The sequence below is a fragment of the Sorex fumeus genome, unplaced genomic scaffold, assembly GCF_029834395.1.
Source record: "Sorex fumeus unplaced genomic scaffold, SorFum_2.1 ptg000122l, whole genome shotgun sequence".
NCBI classification, from domain to species: domain Eukaryota; kingdom Metazoa; phylum Chordata; class Mammalia; order Eulipotyphla; family Soricidae; genus Sorex; species Sorex fumeus.
Genome location: NW_026606179.1, coordinates 62907959 through 62927058, shown reverse-complemented (window position 1 = coordinate 62927058; position 19100 = coordinate 62907959). Strand labels below are relative to the sequence as shown.

The window sequence follows — 19100 nt, the reverse complement described above, 5'->3', positions numbered from 1 at the left end:
ACCCAAACTCACTGGACGAGTTTATTTATTGCTTTTGCTTCGTGGACCACACTTGGTGCTGCGAGGGGCTTACTCCTGGCTCTGTGCTCTTAGTGGGCTCAGGGGACCATATGGGAAGCCGGGGTTTGACCCTGGTTGACCACCTGCAAGGCAGCTCTTTACCGGCTGGACCTTTGCTCTGGCCCCGGACAAGTTTATTTTTGTTAATTTTGTTTTGTTTTGGAGCCATTCATTCTCTCGGTAGTTCTTGAGGCTTGCTCTTGGCTCGGTGCTCAGGGATCACTTCTGCTGGGGCTTGGGGGACCAAACCCAAACGGGGTGCTCAGGATCGAGGCGAATGCCCTCCCCGCTCAGGCCCCTCATTTGACAAGTTGAGATGGAGTGAGCCGGGAGCCACGTGCAGCAGGGGTGAGCGGGAGTGAGAATAAGAATAAGGAGTAAGCAGGAATAGCGGGAGGAGCAGGGGGGGGGGCAGGACCGACCGGGAAGGAAAAGGAAAGAGCAGGGAAGAGGGGGGAGGAGCAGGCATTCGTGGGCGAGCAGGAGTGCGCAGGTGCGGGGCAGGTGTCGCTTCTGAGATGAATTTCCTTGACGCCTCAGCACGGCAAGTTCAACGTGATCTTGGACTCGCCACCCGCTTCCCACACGCAGATGCAGGCCGCACTCTGGAGGTGGCCATGGGTGTCGGCTCCCACGTCTCCGAAACGTTCAAACGCGAATCAACAGGAAGAAAAGCTCCTCTGTTTCCGCAGCCCGAGATAGCCGGCGGCCTGCGCTGAAGGTTAAGTCTGTATATTTTCTCAGCAAAGAGATTATTCTCGGTCAGAATTTCCTGTATCAGTTTGGGTTTTGTTTTAAAGTAGCATTCAAGCAGAGGAATTATTTTCAAGTCAAGTGGAAATCTTCTGATCTTTTTCTAGACTCTGGAAATCCCGGGGGCCATTCCAGATGGTCTCGGTCCCCAACACAAACATGAATCAAAGGTGCTGGGGTCCAGCGGTCAGCATGGACGCATCCTGCCCCCGCCCCGAGATCTGCTTTATTCTTCCAGAATAAGGAAAAGCTTTTTTGCACACCTGATTAGGTCGTCGCGCTTTGGGGTGCCCTGAGCCCCTCCCCAGCATCCCAGAAAACGAAAACCCACACAGAACCCGCTTCCTCAGTCGCTCCTCCTGCCCCTCTTCCTGGCTGGCTCTGAGCGGGGGATGCACTTATGGACGAGCCCTGGAACTGGAGGCACCAACGCCAAGCGCCAGGGTGCAGGGAGGGTGTGGTCAGCAGGGTTCAAGAGGACCCAGTGTTCTGGGGGCCTGGGGTGCGAGAGTCCCAGGAGGCAGGTGGGGAGCTGTGCAGACGCCCGTGGGTGACTGTGGGATGCTTGTTTGGGAGCCGTGCGGTGAGGGTGGTCGAGGCGGTGGGCACGGGGACCGCTGGACCTGGGCTTGCTCTGGGGGTCTCGGGCCAGGCTGGGCAGCCCTGGGCGCAGGTGAGTCTTGTCTTCCTGAGCTGCCCACCTCTGCGCACTGGGCTGAGCCTCGAAGTGGGGCCTTGCAGGGCGTGTGAAGGAGACCGGCGAGAAGGTGCAAGAAGGTTCCGGTCTCCTCCCTGCCTGGTGCTGAGTCACCCCGGGAAAGGGCCAGACCCGCAACCACACAAAGGCAGGTCCCGGGAGTGGGGGCCCAGCAGCCAGCGCCGACACGTGATGGCGCCGTCACCCCACAGCCACGGGCGGGTCACCCTGAAGCGGCCACGGCTGAGCCACTCTGGATGTCTTTGGGGTTACGCTTGCCTGGTGCCCCACGTACATACGGGGACCATTTGTGGAGTGAGCCCTAGGTGTGGCGTGAGGTAATACCGCAGGAACAGTGGTGGCCTGCTGCCGGTGTCTGCTGGACACTTCACCTGACTCGGTCAGGCCCGTCCCCCCTTTCCAATAGGCAGGCAGGAAAAAGCTCCGGCCGCTCACAACGCAGGCAGGCTGCTCACGGAGCCAAGACGTTCCGAGGAGGGAAGGACACTCGCCAGCAAAGGAGCCCAAACATCCCTCGGGAGCTGAGATCCGCACGGCCCGCTCCCCACGGCCCCGTGGGCACCAAGACCTGCACAGCATCCGTCGCCCTTGAGATGGGCCTGCACCCCACGGGGAAGCCTTCGGTCCCCCTGGAGCTTGCTGTGCTGATCTGATTCCAGCCGGGGGGGGTGAGGGGCACGGGGAAGGAAGGGGTGAAGTCAGACACTGCCTGCACCCCCAGACGGCCTCCTAAGATGAGGGTCTGAGTTCCCAAAGAGGGGGCATCCAGACACAGCCGTGCCCGCTGGGGCCCTGTCCACCCCTCTCTGCGTCCCACCTGAGTGTCTAGCAAGTTGCCGGGCCCAGGGCTGGGGCTTCTTGTGGCTCTATGCTGGGAGCCTTGCAGGAAACTGGGGGCGGCTCTGCTGACCTTTTGGTCAGTTTCTTGTGCTGGTGCTGAGGTTGTGGAGCTGTAAAAGACCCACATAGCACCTGGATCGTCTGGATCCCAGAGAAAGTTCTATGGTGGGATTCCTGGGGGTGAGGGACACTGAGCTCAGGCACTCCCTGGCCTCTCTGCAAAGCTGGCCCATGGCCAGGGTGTGCATGTGTGCGGGGGGGGGGGGGGGGGGGGATGAGGGGAGACGTCCTGGCAGCGCCCAGCCAATAGGCAGTGAAATCTGAAGGACAAAGAGGCCTTTGTCCCTGCCACCGGCAGAGGGAGCCCTCCGCTCAGGCTGCAGGTTGGAGTGGCCCTGAGGGGCAGCCTGGGGTCCAGCACCATGAGGCCCCACTCAAGCTTTCTCGAGACCTCGCAGTGCCCAGTGCTCTGGGCCTCACCAGCTCTTCTGCAGATGAGACAGACGTGGAGGGCGTGTCGGGCCCCCCTCCCGCAGCGATGGAGGTGGGCGCCCTGTGCTTGCTCTGCAGGAACGGGTGTGCCCATCACATGAGACCCACGCGGTGTGCGGCACTCCGCTCTGCATTCCTTCCTGCATGCGGGTCCGTGAGGACGGGGCTCCCAAGCCCGGCTGGCAGGGTCAGTGGGGGCCGTGAGCGCACGGACACAAGCAGGATGCAGTGGTGGCAGCGTGAGGACCAAGGGCTCTGGCCAGCCCCTCCCTGCAGCACCCTCCGTCCCCACCTTAGTTCTCACTTGGAAAAGCCAGATCAGCCTCCCAGTTCCTCCTTCTTTTTTTTTTTTTGTTTACTTTTAGGGTCGCACCTGGTGATGCTCAGGATGCTGGGATTCGAACCCCAGTCGGCCGCATGCAAGGCAAATGCCCTACCGGCTGTGCTATGGCTCCAGCCCCCTCCCGGTTCCTTCTGAGCAGCTCTCACGTGTGACACTGGCCCCTGTGGTGGAGGAGCCAGCTGGGGGGGTGGCACCCGCATTACTTGGGCCAGGGGTGGCTTCCTCGAGGCTGTCCAGCCTTAGCTGCCATTGGCTGCAGCCTTAGTCTAAGGAACTCAGCTGCGAAGGGGGGGGCGGGGCGGCGGCTGAAAGCAGCTTCTGACTGTGAGGGGCTGGGGCCCAAGAGAAGGCGCAGTGGGGAGGGCACTTGCCTTGCACGGGCCAACCCCAGTTCCATCCCTGGTGAGCCCTGAGCACAGAGCCAGGGGTCAGCCTGAGCACTGCTGGTCGGGGCTTGGTGGGACCAACTAAACGTGCAGCCAAGCCTGTCTCCTTCCTGCAGAAGCGCCCCCGGGGCCCCTGGAGCGGATTCGACGGGGCGAGCTCCCGAGGCCAGCCTGGCTCGAGTGCTCCCCGGCCCGCAGGCGTGATGCCCGCCAGGGCCACACGGAGCGGTCACCGTGGGGGTGGTCCGGAACACGCTGCCCGCTCACGCGCCGGCACGGCCCGGGGGAGCGGCCGCTTCCCGCTGCCAGCCCGGGGAGGGGGTCTCCCACGCCCGCCCGCCCGCCCGCCCGCCGCGGCCGGCGCTGGGCACCTCTCCGGCCGGGCCCCGTGCCTCGAGGAGGGCTGCGGCCGAGGCCCTTCGAGACCCCGGGCCGCGGGGGGCCGGGGGCTCCGCGCGCAGGGGCGAGCGGCGGTGGCGCCGGGAGCCTCGGGTGCGGGGCGCGGGCCGAGCCGCTCGCCCCCACGTGCGCGGGCCCCGGGCGGCGGGCGGCCCGCGGGCCGGCGGCGGCGGGGGCGGGGCGGCGGCGGGGCTTGCGCGCGGCGCGCGCGGGCCAATGGCGCGCGGGCGGGGCGGGGCCGGCGCGCGCGGGCCAATGGCGCGCGGGCGCGCGGGGCGGGGCCGGCGCGCGCGGGCCAATGGCGCGCCGGCGGGCGGCGGGGCGGGGCGGCGCGGGCTTACAAGAGCGCGGCGCGCGGCGCGGCGGTCCTGCGGGCCCGGCGGCCATGGCGGGCGCGGGCGCCAGGCGGCGCGCGGCGGGCGCGGGCGCGGGCGCGGGGCCGGCGGGCGACGAGGAGCCGGCGCGCGAGCGGATGCTGGCGCCGGCGGGCGCGGGCGCGGGCGCGGGCGAGGGCGAGGCGGTGGCGCTGCAGCGCAGCATCACGCTGCTCAACGGCGTGGCCATCATCGTGGGCACCATCATCGGCTCGGGCATCTTCGTGACGCCCACGGGCGTGCTCAAGGAGGCGGGCTCGCCGGGGCTGGCGCTCGTGGTCTGGGCCGCCTGCGGCGTCTTCTCCATCGTGGGCGCGCTCTGCTACGCCGAGCTGGGCACCACCATCTCCAAGTCGGGCGGCGACTACGCCTACATGCTGGAGGTCTACGGCTCGCTGCCCGCCTTCCTCAAGCTCTGGGTGGAGCTGCTCATCATCCGCCCGTCCTCGCAGTACATCGTGGCGCTGGTCTTCGCCACCTACCTGCTCAAGCCCGTCTTCCCCACGTGCCCGGTGCCCGAGCCGGCCGCCAAGCTGGTGGCCTGCCTCTGCGTGCGTGAGTGCGGGAGCGGGGCGGGGCGGGGTCCCGGGGGCGGCTGGGGGAGGAGGGTCCCAGGGAAAGAATGGGGGGGGGTCCCGGAGGCTGGGAGTCGGGGTGTGTGTGTTGGGGGGAGGGGCCCGAGAGTGGGAGTCCGGGGTGTGTGTGGGCCGGGGGAGGGTCCCAGGGAAAGAATGGGGGGTCCCGGAGGCTGGGAGTCGGGGTCTGTGTGTTGGGGGGAGGGGCCCAGGGAATGGGGAGGGGCCCGAGAGTGGGAGTCCAGGGTGTGTGTGGGCCGGGGAGGGTCCCAGAGGCCGGGGGCGGGGTCCCCGGGATGTGGCGGTGCGGAGGAGGGTCCTGAGATCTGGGGGCGATCCTCGGGTGTGCCGGGGTTCTCCGCTGCCTACCTGGAAGTCTGCGCAGCGGCCGTTTTCTTCTGAGACCCCCGGGGGAAATGGGTTCTGTGCCACGTGGGGGGCCCAGGGAGTTTCTCTGCCGGCCTCCAGGCAGATTTGGCAGGTGCCAGGGTCTACCAGCTGTCTGATGAGCCCTCCAGCCCCGGCCCACCCGCCCGCCCCAGGGTGCTGCTGTGGTTCTGGAGCGTCTGAGCCGGGCAGGCCGGGCACGTGCTCCGAGCTGCTGCCGCCCTCGGGGCACGGAGCTCAGCCCCACACGGCTTTGATCCAGATCTCGGGCCAGGGGCCCAGGAGCCCATGTGGGTCACATGCCCTGCATGTGGGAGATCCCCGCTCCGTGCCCAGCACCCTCGAAACCAGGCGGCGGGCACCCAGGAAAGACGTGGCAGTCTGGACCAGGACCCGGCCTGGCAGCAGAGAGTGCGGTTGGGACACGGGGTGCCTTGGCACCCAAGTTAGGGAGGCCTCGGCAAGCAGCGGCCTTGTGGGCTCCTGTGGCCGGCAGGGCCAGGACCCCCGCGTGCTGCACGTGAGGGGCAGCTAGCCTCATCTCTGGTGCGGGGCTCAGGCTGGCAGATACCAACCAGTATGGACAGACCTGCAGCCACAGAACCCCTGCCTGGGGCCAGCCCAGCCCTCCTGGCGGCCGTCTCCTGCCTCTCTGGGCACTGGCCAGCCTTGCCACCTCCCAGAGCCCCCTGGGGGGGCAGGGTCGGCGCCAGGCGTGCCATGGCGCCCATTCCCGGCTGCCGGGGAGCCCAAACCATGGGGAGCTGCCCCTCCGTCCTCTGGATGCCTGGGGGTTTGGGGCCGCTCCACACACCCTCGCGCCCATGACACCCTGCTTTGGTGCTTTGAGCCCAGCACCACTCAGTGACCAGCACTGAGGCCCCACGTCCAGCCGGGCGGCCTTGACAGGCGCCGTGACCCCAGAGGGCGCTGGGCTGGCATCTCGCCCTCTTCCCTGGGATGCCCTCCCCGCTTCAGCCCTTCCCCTGGGGTCAGGGACTTGGGGCACTGGTCACCGTTCAGGGAGGCGCAGACTGCCCACCACGCTCCCCTGGTGAGGGCCCGTTGCCCTGGTCCGCGAGAGTCCTCGGGCCGTGTCCAGGGAGACACCGTGCGGGGGCAGCAGCGTGCCCAGTGGCTGCTAGCCACCCACAGCGGGAGGGACTCTGTGGAGCGGGGTGGGGCCCCTTGGCTCTTTGGGGTGCAGGTGCCCCGAACCCAGATCAGGTGTCTGCCCACCTGTGTGCGTGTGGGGGGGTCCGAGCCCAGCCAAGCGGCCACACGGCGGCAGCTGCTCCTGTGCCTCCACAGGCTGGGGTCCTCTTGCCGGCCAGTGGCTGGGCCCTTTCACATTCCTCACCAGGCTTGATCCCCGGCACCCGTATGGTCTCCAAGTCCTGCCGGGTGATCGCTGAGCAGGAGCAGGAGTGAGCCCTGAGCCCTGGGTGTGGCCCAAACACCAAACAGAAAGCGTCCTCCTGTTTGGGGCTGATTATGGGGCTTAGAGATGAGAGTCTGGCGGGTTAGAGACAAGAGTCTGGCCTGTAATTTCTGCCCAGGGGCGGGCGACGCTGCCCGCACACACCTGTCTCCTGAGCTGCCTCCCCCGCCCCCCGCCTTGTCGTCGCCTCTGCCGGGTCCTGTGGGGCAGAGGTGTGAGGGCCCGGCCCCTCTGTTAGGCAGGAAGTCGGGACACCTTGGGAGGGGCTGGCTGGGACCCAGGCCAGACCCAGGGGACACCAGGAGCCCTGTGTGTGCCGGGGTGGGGGACGGTCGCTGCAGGGTGGGGCCAGCCTGTGTCTGAGGGTCAGTGGCCAGGCCAGCCGGAGCCAGGGTCCAGGGGCAGTGTTGGGGGGCTGCGGTCAGGGCTGGGCAGCGGGCCAGGCGGGAGAGCAGATGAGCCTCCCCACTCACTGCTCGGCGACTGGCTCCCCGGGAAGCAGGGGGACCCGGCCCAAGGACCCCCGTCTGCAAGTGTGCCTCAGGCCGGCTGCCCCCAGGCCCCCCCTCCCTCCCAGGCGCTCCGAGCAGCTCTGGAGCAGCTGGTAGGGCTGGCAGGGGGCTGTGGCAGGACGCTGTGGAGAGCCGCGGTGGGGGCGGGGCAGAGTGATGCAATACGGGCCTCTCCTTGCCGCAGCTGGCAAGCCTGGGAGGAGGGGCAGAGCGGGGCCCAGCGGGGAGCCTACCTCAGGGTCCCCTCACTCTAGCGGGTGGGGTGCCCGCCCTGGGCACCGCCAGGATGGCCCTGCGGGCAGCTTGGGCCAGTTCCCAGACCCCCCCGCCCCCCCCATCTTCCTCCCTGTCCAGCTCCCCCCGGGGTTCCCTGGGAAGTTGTGGCACCCAGGGCTCCCCGCCCCCCGGCAGTGGGCGCTGGGGTCTTGGGCTGGCGGGCCGGCGTGTGTCTAGGGAGGCCTTACCTGCGGTGGCTTCAGCCGCGCGGCTGCTGTGGGCGTCTGGGGGGCTCGGGCGGCAGCAGCTGGTTAATGTGTCACCTGGGCCTGCCAGCTCGCCCCACCCCCACTCCGGGCCTGAGGGGTGGACCTGGGGCCCCTGCCCCCCCCCCCTTGTGATGGAGCCCGCCCCGTCCTGCCCTGCAGCCCTTCGAGGCTCTGTATCCAGGCGACCGGGATGAGCCGGGATGAGCTTCCCAGAGACCCCCGGGTTGCCCGCTGGAGCCCCCTGCCCCCAGGCCCCAGGTTGCTGCTGCTGAATTTCTCCTGCATGTCTGTTGCCTGTTTCCTCTGAGGTTCTAGACCCTTCGGCGGGCCTGGAGGCAGGGGGCCTGGGTTCTCCCGGGCGTGGAGCGGGGTGCAGAGAACATGCCGGGGCCGTGGCCTCACACCCCCTGTGCCCGCAGTGCTGCTCACGGCCGTGAACTGCTACAGCGTGAAGGCCGCCACGCGCGTGCAGGACGCCTTCGCTGCCGCCAAGCTCCTGGCTCTGGGCCTCATCATCCTGCTGGGCTTCATCCAGCTCGGGAAGGGTGAGTGACACGCCAGCGGCTCTGCAGAGCGCCCCCTCCGGACCCTGCTGCTGGGCACCGGGCTGCAGGAATGTTCCGGAGAAGGGGGAGAGGCGCCAGGTCCCCATGAACCCGTGTCCGCTGCGTGGGCGCCCCCCGGCACATTCCTGCTTCTGTCTCAAGACCCCTTTGTTCCTCCCAGGAGGTTGCTGAGCCCGACCCTCCCCCGCACCCGTCTGACTCGGCTGCTCCCCAGAAGGTTCCAGAGCTTTCTGGCGGGGACTCAGTGCCGCGGGCTCAGGGTCTGGGGTGGGGGTGGGCGGCAGCTGACTCAGCCTCTCTGGCCCAGCCCCGCCCAAGGTGAGAGCTTCTGGGTGCAGGTCACCCCCGGGGCCTCGTGCAGATAAGCGGCGGGAGAGGCTGTTCCTGCAGGAACACCGTGTCCACGCTGGCTGGGCCTCCCCAGAGCTGAGACTGGCTGCTGGTCCTTTGGCCCGGGTGCCTGTGCCGAGGTGCTGGCCCCAGGGCTGGGAGAGGTGAGGCCTGGCCTGAGGGACAGGCTGTAACACCGTGTGCGACCAAGCCCTGGGGCCTCATGGGGACACTGGCCAAATGCCGGGCTGGGGCAGGGCGGGTGCACCCCGTCCCTGGGGCCCGGTTCCCATGGCCCTGCCTGTGACGAGGGCCCACATCGACTCCCTGGCACAGTCCCAGCGGGCCACCGAACACGCGCCCCAGCTCCTGGCGATGGGTCTGGAAGGGAGCCCGGTTCCCGCTGCAGACCCCCGTGCCCCCAGCCCTGCCGTGTGAGTCTGTGCCGTGGGCGTTGGGGGTGCAGGCTCCCCCGTGCGCCAGGAGGAGGGCCGCTCCGCAGCCAGCACAGCCGAGGCTACGGCCATCGGCTCTCGCTTTGCCTTTTTTGGTGAAGTGGCTCCGATCCCCCAGCTTGGCATTGGGGTCCCCTGGCAGCCCCGGGGCCCTTGGTGCCAGTGCTCCTGCGCAGAACGCGGCCCCTGCTCTGTGCCGTGCACACGCCGCTCCTCCGAGACCCCTCAGAAGACCCGCCTGACCCAGACGCTTTCCCGAGTCAGGGAACTGTGGTTGGGGGAGGGGGGTTGTCCTGTCCGGCCCCGCACCCGCTGGGCATGCCTGGCATGATCGGGGCAGCAGGGCAGACCGCCCACTCAGCACGTGTGTGGCTGTGGCCCGGGACACTGTCCCCAGCTGACTGTGCCTGAGTCTCCGCGGTGGGCACCAGGCGGGCTGCAGAGAGCTGCTGCCAGGCCTCCCTGGCGGCCCTGCAGGCGCCTTTAGTTGGTCCCAGCAGGGAACCTCCACCCGCGTGTGCGGTGGCCGCGTCTCCCCTAGGGACATTCACGGTCGCCGCGGGGCCGAGCGCCCAGCATGACCCCACGTTCCCGTCTGCTCTGGTAGGCAATGTGTCCAACCTGAACCCCACACACTCCTTCGAGGGCACCAAACTGGATGTGGGCAACATCGTGCTGGCCCTCTACAGCGGGCTCTTCGCTTACGGCGGATGGTGGGTGTCGAGGCGGTGGGTGAGGGGTCGGCTGTGCCCGCCGGGTGCCTCGGGTCAGTGCTGGGAGTGACACCCTCCGGTTTCCCCACCAGGAACTACCTGAACTTCGTCACGGAGGAGATGATCAACCCCTACAGGTGCGTGGGAGGAGGCGGAGGGGGCGCGGGGGGGCGGGTGGGGGGAGGGCATGTGCTGAGGTGCCCGCCCCCGCAGGAACCTGCCCCTGGCCATCATCATCTCCATGCCCATCGTCACGCTGGTGTACGTGCTCACCAACCTGGCCTACTTCACCACGCTTAGCACGGAGCAGATGCTGGCGTCCGAGGCCGTGGCCGTGGTGAGGCCCCGCCCGTGGGGGAGGCGGGTCGGGGGGTCCTGGCTGCGGCCGGCGCGCTCACGGAGCTCCTCGTAGGACTTCGGCAACTACCACCTGGGTGTCATGTCCTGGGTCATCCCCGTCTTCGTGGGCTTGTCCTGCTTCGGCTCCGTCAACGGCTCCCTCTTCACTTCGTCCAGGTGCGATGCTGACGGCGTTTCCGCTGGGGCCTTCTGGGGGTGCGGGTGGAGCTCCCGGCTGCAGCTGTGCTGGGGCAGTCCCTGCTCGAACTGCAGGGGTGGCCTGCCTGGGGCCCCCGGGGCCTGCTGAGCCTTCTCTGCCCTCAGGCTGTTCTTCGTGGGCTCCCGGGAAGGGCACCTGCCGTCCGTCCTCTCCATGATCCACCCGGACCTCCTCACCCCCGTGCCCTCCCTCGTGTTCACGGTGAGTTGGGCTGCCTCGGGCCCCAGCAGCCTGTGGGGGTGCAGGGGTCCCCCGAGATCCGGACCTGCCTCACACCCCTGCCGGTGCTTCCCCTTCCCTGGCTGTCTTTGGGGTCAGGGGTCAGGGCAGCTCTGGGCACCCGGTCCCAGGTTCCAGGGGACACCGGAGCCTGCTCATGGCCCAGGGGTGCTGGGGTTCCCCCGTCTGTGCCCTGGAAGCCTGAGCTGCCTCTTCTGCCCACAAGGCTGGTGTGGCGCTCAGAGGTCACTTGCGGGCAAGGCACGCGCACAAGTGCACGTGTGGTCATGTGTGTGCGAGAGGCATGTGGGCATATGTGTGTGTGTGAGGGGGGGAGTCCGCCAGAGGCTTGTGCAGAGCATGTGTGTGTGGGACCGTGTGGGCCGAGGCTCACGCGCTCTCTCCCGCAGTGTGTCATGACCCTGCTCTACGCCTGCTCCAGCGACATCTTCTCCGTCATCAACTTCTTCAGCTTCTTCAACTGGCTCTGCGTGGCGCTGGCCATCCTGGGCCTCCTCTGGCTGCGCTACAAGAGGCCTGAGCTGGAGCGACCCATCAAGGTAGCCCGCCGGGGGGCCTGGGTCCCTGCCTGGCACACAGGCCGGGACGATGGCGGGAGCAGCTGCTGCCAGTCAGCTGGCCTTCTGGGTGACCACAGGGGCTGGGCCACAATTCTGGCAGGGGTGGGCACACCGAAAAGGGACCAAGGGGGGGGCACGCCACGGCCCATGACCCTGCCCACCCCCCAGGTGAATCTGGCTTTGCCGCTCTTCTTCATCCTGGCCTGCTTCTTCCTCATCGCCGTCTCCTTCTGGAAAACGCCCGTGGAGTGCGGCATCGGCTTCGCCATCATCCTCAGCGGGCTGCCCATCTACTTCCTCGGGGTGTGGTGGAAAGACAAGCCCAAGTGGCTTCTGCAGGGCATCTGTGAGTACCCGCGGCCGCCGCCGGCCTGGCATCGGCCTGGCAGCCCGCCGTGCTGTGGGGCTGTTCGGGAGACCAGGGTCCCTTTGCCAAGGAAGGAGCTGGCAGAGCACAGGCTGACCCAGAAAGGCCCTGGCGCCCGCGGCCTGAGGGGCAGTTAAAGCAACAGGCTCCGCCCAGGCGACACCCCGGGACCCCGCGCAGACCCCTCCCTCCGGAGACCAGCCCCCCACGGTGGGGGCACCTTGGGGCCTCCCCCCACTCAGGGCAACCTGGGGCCTGGGGGGGCCGTGTCTGGGCCGCAGACCCTGCAGCTGAGCTTCCCCTCCCCTCCCCCCAGTTTCCACCACCGTCCTCTGCCAGAAGCTCATGCAGGTGGTTCCCCAGGAGAACTGAGCAGTCACAGCTGCCGGCAGACCCGGATGACCAGCACCCGCCAGCCCGGCGCACTCTAGGGCCGCGTCAGCCTGTGGCCGAGGCCTCCACACCAGGCACCGCCAGCCCCTCTGGCCCGCCCAGCCCCCACCCTCTTTATTTGTATTATTTTTTTTAACTTAAATTTGGGGTCAAGTTGATACCAGGTGATTCTCTTTTTTAAAAACGGGGTGCAGGAGAGGTCTCGCCCCCAGATGCCGCCAGAACCTGTGATGGCAGATGGGCAGCTGGGGTCCCCCTGAGCCCGCTCCCCACCGGCACAGGACTCCGAGTCTCCTGGGGCTGAGGGTGCTCGGCTCAGCTCGGCTCAGCACTCCAGACAGAGCCCGGACGGGGCAGCCTCGGGGAGGGAGCAGGGTGAGGTGCCTCTCTTCCAGAGCCGTCTCTTTCCCTGGCCTGCCCTGCCCGCAGGTGCCCGCCTGTGCCGCCCTTCTTGCTGCCTGTGCCTCCTGGCACCGAGCCGTCACACAGGCTGGGTGGATTTTTCTGGTGGCTCATTTGTTTTTAAGAAAAACCTCATGGAAACAAAGTGCTGATGCTTTTCTTTGGGGCCCGAATTGGGGCTCTGACGCCCCGGGGGGAGCCGAGAGGCGCCCTGCAGGGGTGCAACACACGCCCCACCTTCCCTGCCAGGCCTCTGGGGGCTCAGGACCTGCCAGCAGGACCCCCTCCTGCCTGGACTGGACCACACTCTTGACCCCCTGGTCCCTTCAGCCGTGGGCTGCTCCTCCAACCCCCACCTTCCATGTTCCTGCCCTTCCTTGGGCCCACAGAGGCGCCATCAGGCAGGCCTGGGCGTGGGGCTCCTCGGGGGCAGGTGCCCAGGGCCTGGTGCCCTTCCTCCACGTGGCCTCCCAAAATCATGGGAGCATGAAACAGGCGTCACTGACCAGGTCACAGACAGTCTCTGTCGGAGAATTTGGAGGCTGCGGATCGTCTCAAGGACAAAGTTCATGCAGGAGAAGGTCGTGGAGGCAAGAGGGGCCCCCCCCGAACGCAGAGAGGCAGGGGGTGCACGTTGGGGGCTGCCTGTGCCCCGGTCCCCCCCCCCCATTGTCTGGCGCGCCCTTGTCATCTCCTATGAGCCGCCCACGCTGTCAGCACGGCGTCCCAGGCCAGGGCTACACTTGGACTCGGGGGGCCCGGTCCCGAGACTGGAGGCCCTGAGGGGGCAGCAGATGCACATGATGGCGCGCGACGCAGGGGTCCCTGCGGTCCGGGCCGGTGGATCCCCGCCCCTGCAACCCAGCCATCCACTAGAGCCTGGGAGTTCCTCCTCCATGGAACCCGGGGTCCATCGATCTCAGAGCCCCAGGAAACATCATTCATGGGACCCTGCCTGCGGGCCCGCTCAGGCTGCACCCCAGGACTGGACCTGGGCCTCCTGACTGTCCCCTGCCCACGCCACACTGCCCTCCTCCAAACCTGCCCCCATCTGGCCTGGGCTCAGCTGGCGGCTCCTGCTGGGGGTGGGGCCCAAGGGCACCCTCCGCGGGGCTCGTGGCAGTGGCTGAGCCTGAGTCAGTGACCCTGCTTCTGGGCTGCAGTGGGGAGAGGTGTGTGCCCACGCCCAGGGCACGCTTGAGAACACAGTCCCAGGAAAGGTGAAGCCGGGAGGGAGGGCCGGAGGCCCCGCCCCGTGCCTCGGGGGTGCGCAGACGCTGCTCTGCTTCCATCCTTGGGGGGGGGGGGTGGGCACCTGCACACACGCCCACCTCCCAGTTCTGGGCCCAGGAGTTGGAGAACCAGGGTCGTGGCCTGTGCCCCTCTGTGGCTTCTGTCCACGGCCCACCTTTGGCTCCCTGGCACAGACGCACACCCAGGGCCACAGCCTCCGGGCAGAGAACTGCCTTTTCCCCGGTGCCCAGCATGCCCGTCCCTGTCTCGTCGCCTTGGTGCCCCGGCCCGCTGTGCAGGGAGGCCCAGGGCTGCAGGCCTCCCTGAGTCCCCCTCACGGTGACCGCAGAGCCCGGGCAGGGGCACCGGCATCCCAGGGCTGCCTCACATCCTTGTCAGGAAGGGCTCTGCGGGGCTCAGCAGGTCCCGCCCCTGCACCTCACGTCCTGGCCATTGCTCTGGGATCCTTCTGGAACCTTCCATGGCATCAGACCCACAGGAGGGAGCTGCTTCCTGCCCTCCCCGCAGGGCCGGTGACTCAAGCCAGGGAGGGCGGGCGCGTCAGCAGCTGCAGCTGCCCAGACAGCGTGGCACAAAGGCCAGGCCTGCTTTGCGGGAAAGTGGGGCCCCGGGTCCAGTGCCTGCCTGGGCCCCTCTGAAGCCCAGGCCAGCCACCAGGGAGCCTGCGCTGACTGACGCAACGGGGCTCGGGATTGCCCCAACCTGCGCGTGGCGAAGGCAGCGGGACTGGCTGCACCTGGCCCGGGCTCCCTCAGTGGCTCCCTGCTGAAGCCGGGAGACCTCAGGGGTCGAAGCCCGGCAGGCGTCACTGCCCCACGTGCCCACAAAGAAACCCCCTGGGGGCTGAGCTTCCTGACAGGGCCTCGGCCCCTGGGCGCTGCTGCCCCTGATACCCAGAATAGAGCCAAGTGAGCGGTGTGTGGCCGGCGCCCTGCCAGCGGCTCTGGGACAGGGCATGGCCTGGAGGCCGGGTGGGGGAGTCCAGCAGGGAGCACCCCAGGTGAGGAAGGCTCACCAGGGAGCACCCCCCCGGTGTGTGGGGCCCAGCAGGGCGCACCCTGGGTGGGGGGGCCCAGCAGGGAGCGCCCTGGGTGTGGGGGGCCGTCAGGGAGCACCCTGGGTGGAGGGGCCCAGCAGGGAGCACCCTGGGTGTGGGGGCCCAGCAGGGAGCACTCCCAGACGTGGGGGTTGCCCAGGGGTTCAGCAGCTCCCAGGCCACGTTGGGCTGGGCTGGCTGCAGATATGATGGGCTCGGTCAGGCACTGGTTTCGGGATGCAGATCTGCTCGCTGACCCTAGCTTTGGGGCAGGACGGTGGTTCGGTCTGGCCTGCATGGCCCCTTGAAGTGTGAAGGGGTGACCCCACACCCCCCAGGCTGGCTATGCCCGTCCTCTGTCCTGAAGGTCAGTGGGCCCGGACTGGCTGGTCAGCTGACTCCGATGATCTGCGTGTTCTGGGCCCGGGACCAAGGGCAGCCTTGGGGATGACCCTGGCGCTGGTCCCCTGGGACCCCGGGACTCCTGGGGGTGGAAGGCGCCCATCCAGGTCAGCCCCTCACCTGCTGCCTCTTCTGTCCTGGGGCCGCTCAGGCGAGGCTGGACTCAAACCGGATCATCTGAGAGGGGCACGGCTGCCTCCGGGATTAGGTGCGGGGGAGGGGCCATTCCGGATCAGTGCTCTGGAGCGCTGACTTCAAAGGCTCCGGGCCGCCGGCGGGCTGAGGAGTTCAGGTCCCTATCCGCAAACTAACAGCTGGCTGGGACCTTCCTACCCCCCACCCCCCACCCCCCGCGCCCAGCCAGCGGCCTTGGCAGAGCTCCGGGCCCAGCGGCCAGCGGCCCTGGACAGCGACTGGGGCTGTGGAGATATGGAGAGAGTGAGAGGACAGGGACCCCACAGGGCCAAGGGGCCATTGTGGGGTCTGCCCTGCACAAGCCACAGGTGCCTTCCCTCACCTCCCCACCCCGCAGCTGCCAGAGTGTCTCATGGGGGTACGCTGGGGGCTACTCCTGGGTCTGGGGTCCAAGGGTCACTACAGGCACTGGGCTGCATCTGGCCAGGGCTGCAGTGGCTGCATCTGGGACCAGGGATGCCAGGGTTGGGGGGGGTTGCTGGGGTCGGGGGGAAGCTGGGGTCAGGGTGGGGGTGTTGGGTTCGGGGGCGCTGGGGTCAGGGTAGGAGTTCTAGGGTTGGGGGGCTGAGGTCAGGGTGGGGGTGTTGAAGCTAGGGGGGCTAGGATCAGGGTGGGGGCATTGGGGTTAGTTGGGCCTGGGGTCAGGGTGGGGGTGTTTGGGCCAGGGGTGTGGGGTCAGGGTGGGGACGTTGGGGTCAGGTGGGGTTGGGGTCAGGGTGGGGGTGTTGGGGCTGGGCGGGATGGGGTCAGGGTGGGGGTGTTGGGGCTGGGCGGGATGGGGTCAGGGTGGGGGTGCACTGGCTCAGAGGCACATTCACTCCTTGCTCAGTGCTCCGACTTTGGGGCTCCATCGGGCAGCCAGGCCTTGCGTGTATGGGCAGAGGTGCCCTGGGGGTCTGAGCACAGGCCACAATGTCAGGGACCCCCACAGTGGTCTGTTCCAGCTGCATCTGAGAGCTCAGGGCTTCTGGCTGTTCCAGTGATGACCACAGATAAGCCTCCTGGTGGAGGTGACAGGTCAGAGGTCAGGGCCAGTCCCCCCCCCCCCCGCCATCTGCCAGGCTCCCCAGTTCCAGGGCACACCTGGTGTGAATGGGCAGAGGCAAGACAGGGCAGGCCGGCCTGGCATGGAATGGGCAGACAGGACGGGGCGGGCTGGCCGGGCACGCAGCCAACCCAGGCTCCATCCCCCACACAGGGGCCCCTCGGCGGGGCGGGGGGCTTCTCCTTCCCTCCAGCACCTCACATGTTCAGGTTGCCGGGAGCAGAGAGCCCAACACTGAGCTGGCCGCGAGGAATGAAGGGCTGAGTTCAGACACACGGCGCCACCAGCTCTGCCCAGTCCCAGCTGGCTCAGGGACAGAGGGCGTGGGCGCCAGTGGGCACTGTGTCCTGCCACCTCCTGTCCGCCTTCTCTTCCCTGTGTATTTTACTGTGTCTGCAAGTGGTCAAGGGCCACTCCTCGCTGTGCGGTGTGGGGACTCGCGCCTGAGGTCAGCACCTCACCCCTGTCCTGTCCCCTTCTAGAACACGCTCCTGCTTCTCTCTTGGTAACGCTGTGTGGCCCTTTGAGAGAGGAGCCCAGGCCTTCTGCCCCAGCTGACACCGGAGGGATGACGCCTGGAAGCTTTAGAGAATTGTTGGTTTGCTTTGGGGCCCCAGCTGGCTGTGCTCAGGGCGTATTCCTGACCACTGGAATGGGTCCCCAGGACAGACCCTCTGCACTCAGGGATCACTCCTGGTGGGCTCAGGGTAAGATGTAGTGCCAGGGGTTGAACCCAGCGCCCTACATCTGTGTTGCCACTCTGGCCGCAGGTTTAGAAAATCTTTTTTTTTTCTTTTTGGGTCACACAAAGCGATGCTCAGGGGTTACTCCTGGCTCATGCACTCAGGAACCACTCCTGGCGGTGCTCGAGGAACCATATGGGATGCTGGGAATCGAACCTGGGTCAGCCGCGTGCAAGGCAAACGCCCTATCCGCTGTGCTATCGCTCCAGCCCCAAGAAAATCTTTCTTGTAGTGGCCAACCACAGTAATGGCCGGATGCCCACATCTGTGAGTCCGTCCCCCTGGCCTGGGGAAAATGGGGCCAGTGTGGGTGTTGTGAGGTCCTGGGGGTCTGTTCCGGGGGTCAGAAGGGGCCTAAGCAGCGGCAGACTTGCTAAGGGCCTTCCCCCAACCCCGTTCCCAGGGGCCCTGCAGAGCTGTGAAGGAGTAAAACGCCGACATTTGGGTCTCGGGAGCAGCATGAGGCTTGAGGAGGTGCCTGGCCTGGAGGGGCGCCGTGGAGTCTGCCCGTGGGGGCCCCAAGACAGCGCGGGAACATCAGCGGGTGGAATGGGAGTGGCCGGTGGCCAGCCCTGGGGACTGGGGGCAGCCAGAGAGGGAGGGGGGAGGCATGCCGGCGTGTGTGCACATGCGTGCGTCTGTGTGTGCGTGTGGCCTGCGGTCGGGGAGGCAGAGGCGCAGAGCCCCGTGGGACGCGGCACAAGGCGGCAGGGCGGCCGGGAGGAGCATCTGGGCCTGTTTGTGTTCAGAGCAGGTGACACCTGGTGTGCAGGCACCGAGGACCCTGGGCTCCGGGGCCGCTGGCCCTCGAGGCCCGGCCAATGCAGGCCCCACGCCCGCAGGTGCTCTGAGTGCTGAGGGCCGACGTCCTTTTACACACCGGACGGGGCCTTGCACCTGCACCGACCGAGGCGTCCTCTCTCCCGGGCCTGCCCAGCAGGGGTCAGGGCTGGGCGGTGGTGGCTGCGCTGAGGCCGCGCACGTAGGGGCTGGAGCGCCCTCTGCTGGGCCTGAGGCCACCTCAGCCCGGTCCCGCACCTGCTCCCGGCCCATAAGCACCCCAGCACTGTCCCCTCCAAGGAGGCGCCAGCACAGGGCCTGTGCTCACATCCCCTCCCGTGGGGTCGGCCAAAGTGGGTGCAAGGGAGAACGGGACCTGGCGCGAGGCACCAGGAACCCATGCGCCAGCCCTCGGAGTGGCGGGCCAGGCCCGTCCCAGGGGACCAGTTGTTTTTCTCTACAGTAAAGCATCTCTCGCGTGGCCGTCACCATCAGCGACAGGCTCAGCTCCGCCCTACCTTGCCACGCACGTGACACCTCCCCATGGGGGGCTCAGGTTCCCTGCTGCCAGCCCCGGACCGGGACCGTTGCAGGTTTTGGGGTCCTGGGATGACTGGGGAACACTTGCCAGCCAGGCCGCAGTCTTTGAGGTGTGCGGGCGCGTGGTCAGCGGCAGTTATGGACCCTGGGCTGCCGCTGCCCTGTGGGCCTGTGTCTGGGCGTGGGGCCTCGAGGCGTGGTGGAAGGTGAGTGCCTGAGCCTCCCCCCCCCCCCGGGCCCTGCCTTCTGCACTGCTCCTTCTGGACACCCGCCAGGGGTGGGCTGTCTCCTGTTGCTGTGCACGTCTCTGCTGTCCCCTTGCCACCCACCAGCCACCTGGAGGTTTCAGAGAGGGACGTGAGCTCAGGCAGGTCCCCAGGAGACCCAGAGGAGAAGGCAGCTGAGGCCAAGCAGGGCCTCCATCTGCCCCGGAGCCAGCTCCCCCGGCCGGCCTCTCCTCCCCTGGGTTCTCTCCTGTCTGCTCTCACCCTCCACAGCACTCAGCCCCTGCCTTGGGCCTGCGTAGCTAGAGGGAAAGAGGGACGGAGGGTGGGCGGCCAACGGGAGCTACGAGGGCCTGGCCAGTGTGCCCGCGGCCCTTCACAAGACGCAGGTACGCATCCCATCTCTCGACCAGCTGGGGAGGGGTCAGTCCCTTGTAAGAACTTTCTAAGCCTCCCTTCCAGTTCCACCTTGCATGGTTCCTAGACTGCTCTGGCACAGCAGGACATGTCGTCGGCCAAGAGACAGCGTGA

The 19100-nt window shown here is 67.6% G+C and overlaps 2 protein-coding genes across 2 annotated transcripts in view; one reads left to right on the top strand and one right to left on the bottom strand.

Moving 5' to 3' along the window:
- Positions 1-19100, bottom strand: part of JPH3 (junctophilin 3) — a 111082-nt gene that overhangs the window by 74603 nt on the left and 17379 nt on the right. The gene's annotated exons all lie outside the window — the stretch shown is intronic.
- Positions 4377-11999, top strand: SLC7A5 (solute carrier family 7 member 5). Its single transcript, XM_056136989.1, has 10 exons — positions 4377-4920; positions 8185-8310; positions 9724-9829; positions 9922-9966; positions 10043-10166; positions 10242-10345; positions 10493-10589; positions 11018-11167; positions 11357-11534; positions 11872-11999. The coding sequence occupies exons 1-10, from the start codon at positions 4377-4379 to the stop codon at positions 11925-11927; spliced, it is 1530 nt and encodes a 509-aa protein (XP_055992964.1). The 3' UTR covers positions 11928-11999.

Bases quoted from the DNA above. Each gene is read 5' to 3' on its own strand.
- SLC7A5 (XM_056136989.1), top strand. From the start codon at position 4,377: ATGGCGGGCGCGGGCGCCAGGCGGCGCGCGGCGGGCGCGGGCGCGGGC. The intron at 10,167-10,241 runs GTGAGGCCCCGC...AGCTCCTCGTAG, and splicing joins CGTCCGAGGCCGTGGCCGTG to GACTTCGGCAACTACCACCT. The intron at 11,535-11,871 runs GTGAGTACCCGC...CCCTCCCCCCAG, and splicing joins GTGGCTTCTGCAGGGCATCT to TTTCCACCACCGTCCTCTGC.